Source organism: Pygocentrus nattereri, chromosome 10 (genome assembly GCF_015220715.1).
Source record: "Pygocentrus nattereri isolate fPygNat1 chromosome 10, fPygNat1.pri, whole genome shotgun sequence".
Lineage (NCBI taxonomy): Eukaryota > Metazoa > Chordata > Actinopteri > Characiformes > Serrasalmidae > Pygocentrus > Pygocentrus nattereri.
In genome coordinates, this window is record NC_051220.1 from 10,507,501 (window position 1) to 10,518,021 (window position 10,521).

A 10,521-nucleotide genomic window follows, 5' to 3' on the forward strand; every position below is an offset into this window, starting at 1 on the left:
ACATTATAACTCTCTCAGCTGACACCCAGAAATTCTTGATGCAGATGTGCAAGTTCCTGGCAGCACAGCATCATCAAAACAGCAAGAGCAAACAACAAGAGGATGATGAGAGCACCATCACAGCATCAGCGCTAAAGGAGAAACACGTCCCTTTCAGCTTTTCACAGCCCAGCTTCCTTCTTTAGAAGAGCTGTGAAAGAATGAAAGGAAGGCGTTCTTTGTGTTACACAGCCAGCGGGACTAAAGCGTGACCTACTACCCCACTGCACACACACGGCAATACAGCCGCACAGGAAGTGTGTGTGGTGAGGAACAAATTCCCAGCTGTGTTCAGCGGGCTGAGGTATGCAGAACAACGTAAATCACGGTCAATAACAGCACTGAGCTGAGATCATCAGCATTCGCTGATAAAGATTAAGCAGCCAGTATGCAAGACTATCTGTTAAGCAGATTTAATTAAACCCAATTAAACCTAACACCTTGTTGGTGAGGTCCCCAGAGTACAGGAGAATGCAGGACAGCCATATTAAGTGATACTTTTTTTTTTTAATCCCACAAACGGGGAAATTCCACCTTCGCATTTAACCCATCCATTAAGTGAAACACTACTTACACACTAGTGAGTAGACACACATACTAGGGGGCAGTGAGCACACTTGTGAGCACAGCCCTATCCACGGTGCCCGGGGAGCAATTAGGTGTCTTGCTCAAGGACACCTCAGTCATGGACTGTCGGCACTGGCGATCGAACTGGCAACCTTCCGGTCAAAGGGCCAGTTGCCTTACCTCCAGCCCACGACTGCCCCCTATATATACCAATCAAGCATAACATTATGACTATGTCCTTATTTCTATGCTCATTGTCCATTTTATCAGCTCCACTTACTATATAGCTGCACTTTGTAGTTCTACAGTTACAGACTGTAGCCCATCTGTTTCTCTGCATACTTATTAGCCCCCTTTCACCCTGTTCTTCAGTGGTCAGGACCCCCTTGGACCCTCACAGAGCAGGTACTATTTGGGTGGTGGCTCATTCTCAACAATGCAGCAACACTGACACGATGGTGGTGTGTTAGTGTGTGCTGCGCTGGTCTGAGTGGATCAGACAAAGCAGTGCTGCTGGAGTTTTTAAACACCTCAGTGTCGCTGCTGGACTGAGAATAGTCCATCAAGCAAAAATATGCAACCCACACAAACTGCAGCCGCAGATGAGCTATCGTCTTTGACTTTACATCTACAAGGTGGACTGACAAGGTAGGAGTGTCTAATAGAGTGGACAGTGAATGGACACAGCATTTAAAAACTCCAGCGGCACTGCTTTGGCTGATCCACTCGTGCCAGCACAACACACACTAACACAACACCACCACATCTGTTGGTGCAGTGCTGAGAATGCTCCACCACCCAAATAGTACCTGCTCTGTGAGGGTCCATGGGGGTCCTGACCACTGAAGAACACGGTAAAAGGGGGTTAACAAAGTAGGCAGAGAAACAGATGAACTACAGTCTGTAACTGTAGAACTACAAAGTGCACCTATACAGTAAGTGGAGCTGATAAAATGGACAGTGAGCATAGAAACAAGGACATGGTCATAATGTTATGCCTGATTGGTGTATATACTCAGCACTTTATACTGGTGGCAGCTTAACATGCTTTACAGACAGCTGATGGAGCTTAACAGTCACAGAAGAGACTATCAATATTAATTTAATATCATATAAGACAATAACACAGATCAGATTAAACAGATAAACACCAAAGATACGTAGATTGGTAATGAAGCGTTGAGTTAAAGTTAAAGAGTTCTCTATTCAGACGTTTATACCTTGACTGTCTAACAAAAGGTGACCTCAGCTCCACAGTTCAAAAGCAGAATAACAGAAAGAGTCTCTCTATGTTTTCTGAATTATATGGAAGAAGTTTTCAGAAGGTCAGTATCTGCAGATCTAAACAACAGACAGACAGACAAACAAACAGGAGCTTTAAGGTCATTTAGAGCTTTAAAAACCAGCAGCAGAGCTTTAAAATCTCTCTAAAAGATCCAGGCATAGCAGTGTGTAAACGGGGGTGATATGATCTCTGTCTTGGTGCTGTGAGGATCCGTGCCACTGAGTTCTGTACGAGTTGTAGAGGATGGACTATTTCATCCATTAAGAAGATCATTACAGTGATCAACTCTGCTGGAACAAATGCAGCAACAAGTTTCTCTGCATCACTCAAGAGAGAAAAGGCCAAATTTTAGCGAAACAGAGCTCAGAGTCTAGGATCACACTCCTGTAAATAACTGCAATTATTGAATTAATTGTCTTGTTCATTCTATGTATTTAATAGAACCCAAAGCAAAATGCATAGTGGACGTCTAGGCTTCATAACCTCAGAACGATTTAGGCTACAGACATGATCCACATATCAAGGAATTCAGCAGACCCAACCCAAACTAGATAGTGTGATGTTACTGAGCTGTAATTCAGCATCTCTGAGTAATGTGGCTCAGAATAGCACCCATATTCCAACAAAGGGTTAAAACAATGACATGATTCACACACCAGATCACTCATCAGACTCTGCTCTCTCAATCCAGAGTGATTTCATTCACCTGTGATCATTCATCAGCGAGCACTCCAGCTCCAAAATCACCCACAACACACTCACTTCTGTTTCATTACATCTCTGCTTTTAGTCTTCATATTATAAACAAAGGGTTAACAATAGCGACGTGATTCCCGCATGAAAACACCCAGAGGAACCTGCCATCATTAGAGTGAGAGAAACCAGCTCTCCACATCACACATTCCAGAAATACAGATCCAAACACAGCTGTAACCGCTGTAAAACCTACTATTAGCTCTCTGCTTTAGCCTTCATATGGCAACAATCTTAAAAAAGCACAAACCAAAAATGGCCCAGCCATTTTGCTCATTAGCTATATTTACTAGGTAGCAAACACTGCAGTACTGTGGAACCGTGCACTACACCATTCAACTAGCATACATGCTGCACAGCTAACAAATAAGCAAATATACCTTCCGCTGCCACCTAAATGTGTTACAGCACCAACTTTTTCATTTTTCTTTTGAGTTTTTATAAGTTTCGTGACGCGTCTCAGTGAACACATTTACTTTTTTATTCACGTGTATTTGCCTTAATCCTGAACACTCAAATCACGTTTTGCTTGTCATGACAATATTATTCTAAAATCTAAGGTGGAAAATGATAACTGCGATCATCTCATGTAATTGTGATCATTTCAAATAACTGCGATTTTGTAAGAACTGTGATGGGCCTAGCAGCGTGCATTAGAGTTCCTCCCTCCAGGGGGAGATGAAAACTGGTCTACAACATGTAATGGGGTGTAAAAGGCTGAGTGAATGGGAATAAATGAAGCACACGCCTGAGCACCATGAACAAAATGCTGTTTTGTGGATGTAGATTGTAATATAATAAACTGACCCTTCTGCAGTTTATATTCAACATGTTTACTGTGTAGAGAAATCTGAGAACTTTCAGTGGTGCAGCCATCTAAGCGTTCACCTCAACATCAGGAGATTGTGACTCTGAACCCCAGTGGTGCCACCGCCATCTGTAAGTGGGAGTTTTCAAGGAGGATATAAATGACGTGGTGAGTCCCAGTTTCATGGGGAAACTGAGAGACATCACATTCTTCATTTTTGACCTAAGGATATGTTCACATTGCTCAAATCCGATTTTTTGCTCAGATCCGATTCACACTTGTTTAAATAAGTGACTCAAAATGTTATTACGATGAAGGAACCGGCGTCCTGAAATGGCCTACATGCGTCCATCATAATCAATTAACGTCACGTGAATAAATCACGTGCGTCATGAACAGCAAACAAACTACCCCGCAGAACGAGCCTTCGCTGCAAAGATAATTAACTCTGATCAGCTCTCAGACACTCGTTATTAGAGCAATACGAAGGGTCAAGAGCGAGAGAAAAAGGTGAGATGTGTTGCTTTTCCAGCATTTACAGACTTTAACTTCTGTTTGGCGCTGCTGCCAGAGTAACACTGAATGATGGCGCATGTGCAGTGGGAAAAAAACCCCATGAATTCTGATCGGAGTTTCTCATTAAGGTTGCACGGCCACAATACGTGTCCGATCTAGGACCACATATGAAAGTGGCTCAGGTCAGATTTGAAAAGCTCAGATTTGTATGTCCACACAGCTCTGAAAACATCAGATCTGAGTCACATTAGGGCAAAGAATCTGATTTGTGCCACTTTAACATGGTAATATGAATGTAGCCTAAGACGTTTGAATTGGGGGCACTACAGAATGAAACTCATAAAAAGCTGTGTAATATGTTACATATTACAGTATTCAAATGTGATAGATTACCTAAAATTGACAGAAACAGAGGAGCTGGCTAGATTTGGGCCACTTTTGCAACACTGCAATACTGTTGCCATCAAACTACCAGACCTGGAGCCTGGAGCCCAGACCTAAAGACTGGAGCATCATGTACTGAAGGTTATTATGAAATCAGATGGGAAATGACTATGTATTGTATGGCTATAGTCAATATCAGGGGTGCCCAAACGTTTCCATGCCAAAAAAACAAAAATGGCATACAAATGACGAAGGTAGGTCAGTTTCAAACCAAGTGAAACGTGTATTTCAAAACATTACACACCACTTTGTTACTAAAATACATCAAACATATATTTAAAAGGAAAACAAGTCTTTAATATATTATAATTTGAATATGAATATGCTTGTTTTCCCATTGAGTGCAATGGTGGGGTTAGGGTGAGCCAAACTGCAGAGCCAAAATAAACATTCTTATGGGCCAAATTTGGCCCGCATTCTAGGTCTATATAGACTGTAAAAATGTTTATTTAAAGTACAGTCCACTTCTACACGGTATTTAACAGAGATGATCCTGTGATTTTTTGCTCTAAAGCATATTTTGTTAACTCTTTAACTAAACTTTAACTAAACACTCACACATAACTTGGGCATTATAAAAATCATAAATGTAGAACAATATATGATGTGCAAAATGCTATCACAATATTTGGCCTTTGCAGTATTGACCTCACAGAAGGCCTATAAGTCTTTATCCAATCACTATGTTGTGTGTGCTGATCAATCACAGATTGACCACAAATTGACTTGCGTGTTTCTGCGTGTCTATATGAATCAATACATCCAAATGACACCCCCCCCACCCCCACCCCCCTAAAAAATAAAGGCTAGTCATTAAAGATGTCATATCAACAGTCCACCAATATGCATATTTGGGGCCTGTAACAGACAGCCTAGATGACTTAAAGTATATATGAAAATATGGACCACTTAAAGGTGGGTGATATGATAAAAATGTAATATCATGATACTTCAAGAGGCTTTCATGATGCATAATATGTACAACACATTGTCAAATTATATATTTTGACATATACTGACATTACATTTAAAAATTACTATCTAACACACTAACACACACACACACACACACACACACACACACACACACACACACACACCTTCTAAGCCGCTTGAGCTGAAGCCTATCCCAGCGGTCACTGGGCAGGAGGCAGGATACACCATAGACAGATAACATGTACTATTATGTGCTGAATACAATGATTCATATTCAGCCACGTTAATAAGCAGCTTCATAATCCATTAATAATCTGACTAATAGCAGAATAAGAATAAAAAACATCCATGTACACACATCAATCAGAATAGTCTAGTCTGACTGAGACCATTCCGAATACAGTTTCTATCTGATTGAATGAGGTGGGTAATCCTCTATATAATTAGCCGTGTAAACGACTGTATTTCTTTACATTCCCAATGCGAAAGGGATCTGCAGAGGAGACAAAGTTTATGCTTTGAGCTTTAAGAGACGGTGGTGGGATGGACGTCCAGTTTGTGTGTCTCAGAACATGACATCTTCCTCTCAGCCTTCTTTAATAAGGACATGTGAAGTATGTTTTCCTGAGTCTGACATCATTTTAAAGTAATTAAAAACACAAGCACTGCTCACTGCTGCTCATCTCACTCTGACTGGACTCACGTGATGCTGGTTGCCACAGTAACATCCACACTGGTTTTTTTTTATTGGATTATTTGTAGTGGCATGTAAATGGAGATTTTCCATCAGATTGTTGAGTAGAGTGAGACATAAACACCTCAGGCTTAATCTTCAGGGTGGGCCATTTATATGGATACACCTAAATAAAATGGGAAAGGTTGGTGATATTAACTTCCTGTTTGTGGCACAAACAGTATATGGGAGGGGGAAAACCTTTCAAGATGGGTAGTGACCATGGCGGCCATTTGGAAGTCGGCCATTTTGGATCCAACTTTAGTTTTTTCAATGGGAAGAGGGTCGTGTGACATATCAAACTTATTGAGAATTTCACAAGAAAAACAATGGTGTGCTTCGTTTTAACGTAACTTTATTCTTTCATGAGTTATTTACAAGTTTCTGACCACTTATAAAATGTGTTCAAAGTGCTGCCCATTGTGTTGGATTGTCAATGCAACCCTCTTCTCCCACTCTTCACACACTGATAGCAACACCGCAGAAGAAATGCTAGCACAGGCTTCCAGTATGCGTAGTTTCAGTTTCAGTTTTTCCAGCAAGATGGTGCACCACCACATTATGGATGTCATATTGGCAATAATCTTTGTATGTAAAAACAGACACTGCTGATTAATGATGCAGTCTCTGCAACCAAACATGCATTTGGGAAATTTAACTACTGACAACATCTAAGATATGCTCAGAAAAGCACATTGTGGCATAATTTATCATGATACCAGTAAATATTCTCATATTGCACAGCACTAAGGCCACCTGATGTTAGGATACATGTACCTAAACACAAGCCAATTCACCCAAAATAAAACACCATTTACTCATAAAATTTCATGTTAACAACATTACTTGCAAGTATAACTGGAGCAGAAAGCACATTTTATCATTATCATCCTACGCAATGCGGAAATGCAATGCTGAAGACCACAATATGCAAATATCCCCTCTAACCATTCGCTCAGTGATTTTACTGTGTGCCAAGAATAGTGTGGGTGACTATAAATCAAGACATTCAAACAATCCAACAAATAGTGAAAACAATAAGGTCAGTCATCAAACATTCACCAATGTGGTCTGAATTCAAGGCATATTACAATCACAGTATTGCAAAAAGATACTTGAACCTCCTCATGCAACCTTAAGATTATACAGTACTGTAAATTCCAAGATTCCCATGAAGACTATGGTTTTTTCCAATATCCTCTTATGAAACATCGTGATTTAGCGTTATGCAAGGCATGCCAGTGTTACTAAAGGCCTTTATGTGGTGCAGTTTAGTGGAACAGGACTGTAAGGTGAAAGAGATTTCTGTAAATCTCTGAATATTTCAGGTTCCCACTACTGCAAAGACGTGGGCTGTGCTTATCCAATAACCTATTTATAAGCTCAGAGCATTTTCCCATGCCATGAAAACACACTCAGAATTCAAAAACATTACACCATCTCCGGGGTACCATAAAAAAACATGATCCTTCAATGTGATATAAATATGAATGCCTGATAAATCACAGGCCTGCTGCTTGGAAAGTGCCAGAAGAGCAGAAAGTAGGTCAGAATTATAGTGCATATATTGGGTCAGGCCACATCTGGTCACTTATCTATCAATTTAATAACTTGGAGCAAGTCATGTGAACTGAGCCAAAAGCTAATGAAGACCTTTAGAAGCTAGTTTTAAAGTTCAAATCCCAGGCTAGCACCAGATATGAGTAATATCCAGATCGATTTACTCAGTCCAGTGTGCTAAATTGCTTTGATGGATTTAGACCTTTATTCCATCTACATTCTTCATATTTAGTTCCTAGGTTCATTTTTGGGAGGTTTAAATTACCTCTATTGTGTTAGTTTAGCTGCTAGGCTGCTAAAAGGGGGAACGCCACTGATTTTTCAAAATTTCTACATAATTAAGTGGTTAAGACGTAGACTGAGTGGTTCAGGGTGGTTTGGTGTGAAACACTTCGTTCTAGAGAAACTTACAGAGTCAGAACTGTTCACAGTGGTGGTGATAAGAACCAGACATCCACCTCTAAAAGCTCCCTCTCGGAAAGTTATTACCTAAAATGGTTAAGAATTCACTGCCTGACGTCTGAGACGTTGTTTCACAATAGTCTTGGGATAATGTTTTGGCTAGAAATATATTTTAATCCACTCATCACAGAGGGCTACATGAAAGGCAAAAGTTTTTTTTTGTTAGATTTATGAATATTTTACTATAACCAACATTCCAAGTAAAACGCAGAAGACATGTAGGTTCAGTAGTGGTTTAGTGTAGGAAATAAATGTCTATATTTGAGTTGTAAACATGGTGACCCCTGGTTCCTATCACCACCACTGTAAAGCAATCTGAGTCTGGAAGTTTCTCTTCAATGAACCATTTCACACCAACCGACCCTGAATTAATCCGTTTACGTCTCAAGGACTGAATTATTCAGAAATTAAAAAAAAACTGGTAGAACTCCCCTTTAACTAGAGTTTTAGCGTTTTATTTCAGGGCAAAAGGATGCAGAAAGAGAAGAATAACGTTAAGCCTAGCAAACTTGTTAGATATATTTTTTTTACTTCAGATTTTTTTTACTTTAAGTTGTTTTTTGGCGTTCAGTTTTTCATTGACTTAACATTTCAGCCAAGATGGTTTACCACCAATTTAACGTCTTCACTCAAACCATCAAGCTAACAATATAACAGCAGCACCAACTATCAACAACCGTTTCAAAATATTAGTTAAACGCTGTACAATACGTGACATTAACCCTTTTTAATCTACATATAGGTTTTGATTCTACAATTAAACTTACATTTTGGTGTCTTCCTGAGGGGTCTGTGCTAAGATAACTGCAAATATCAGTGCTGAACACGGAACGTGAGAAATGAGCTACAGAAACCTACATTAGCCACAAAGCTAACCCAACATTAACACGCAATTAATAAAGAAATGACACACCATAACACACATCACACTGTAGAACGGTTGAATTTTAAACCCCTTAACTTAAAAAGTCGTCAAAAGGCTTTTAAAAAGCTCGCCAGCTTCTTGTTCAAATTTTCTGGTCCACCTTAAATGGTGCAGCAGTCATATTGGTGCCTGAGGCGCCAACATAACTGCTGCACCATTTAAGGTGGAACGGGAAACTTCGAGCAACAATCAACGCTGAGGGAACCTAAAGTTATGACGAAGATATTAAACGTTATTACCACACAGAAAATGCCTTTATTTTTCACTGTAAACTCTTGTCTCACAGCTAAAAGCTTCGTCTTCCCCTCCTTTCCAGCTCCAACTTGTAAACACAGCAGCAAACTCCCACTTCCTCATTCCTCCTTTTTTTTCCATCCCTCAGGATTCTCTCCCTCGCTTCGCTTTTATTCTCTCCGTTTGTTTACTTCCATTTTAACGGCTCTAAAACAGGCCCCGCTTCGCCTCATGCGCCCGAACACGCAGCTCATCTGGCGAGGCTCACCTGACCGCTCTTACCTCTGAGCCAGGTGCTCACTCGCGCGCAGCTCCAGCTCGAGACGGAATCCATGGCTGGACACACGGGACACCCACCCCGGTGGACTCACCCTTAACGCGCGAGGAGGGAGGGTGGAAAAGGTGCGCTGAAGGAAAGGAAAGGTGCGCTGGAAATAGGCCACGCCCACACGGACAGGTAACAGAGAAAGCCGAGAGAGCCAATCAGAAGTTGCGAGAAGTTGCTGTAACTTGCAGTAGGGTTTCAACACAATAAAAAAAATCTGCCCTTTAAATGCACCAAAACTCAGAGCTCAGAGAAAGGCCCAGTCAGTTAACTCTTACAGTGCCGGATTGGAACTAATTCTCACTGCGCTGTATTAAACTTACAGTGAGGAATTAATACAGTTAAAAGAATGGCTTGATCAAAATGCTGATGTTAATAGTAGGGTGTCATTTTTATTGTGCTAACTGGGAGCTATTCACTTTCATTCTTTATTAGAATTACTGACTAAGCGATTCTGTCGAGTTAAGGCTACAGTGTTGGATTAACACTTATAGTGCTTCATTATCTATAACTGTGTTGGATTCATTTATAGTGTTAGAAGAACTCTGACAGTGCCGGATTAGCACTTATGGTGTTTAAATCAACTCTAACTCTGATTAATGAACTCTAGCAGCATTGGATTAAATCTGACAGTGTTGGATTAACTCTTACAATGTTTGGATTCATTCCTATGGTTTATAAATCAACTCCAGCTGTGATAGATTAACTCTATCAATGTTGGATTAACTCTTACAGTGTTTGAATAACACTTATTGGTTACAGTGTTGGATTAACTCTTACAGGGTTGGATTAACTCTAACAGTACTGATAGAACTCTAACAGACATTTTACCACTGCAGGAGTACCTCTTACATTACTTGTTAAATGCAGTTGTACAATGTGGAATTAACTTTTGCAATGTTGCATTTACTCATACAGTGGCAGATTAATTCTT

At 40.3% G+C, this 10,521-nt stretch overlaps 1 protein-coding gene across 4 annotated transcripts in view; it reads right to left on the minus strand.

Moving 5' to 3' along the window:
- The window catches only part of cnksr1 (connector enhancer of kinase suppressor of Ras 1), a 62,158-nt gene extending 52,393 nt beyond the window's left edge, over positions 1 to 9,765 (minus strand). For 2 of the 4 annotated variants that reach the window (XM_037542240.1, XM_017716753.2), the window contains exon 1: positions 9,545 to 9,765. In XM_037542240.1, coding sequence (XP_037398137.1) covers positions 9,545 to 9,596 — 52 coding nt within the window. In that variant the 5' untranslated portion in view covers positions 9,597 to 9,765. The remainder of the gene's footprint in view (positions 1 to 9,544) is intronic. The other 2 variants (XM_017716751.2, XM_017716754.2) reach the window with 2 other exon arrangements.
- Positions 9,766 to 10,521: the final 756 nt, after the last annotated feature.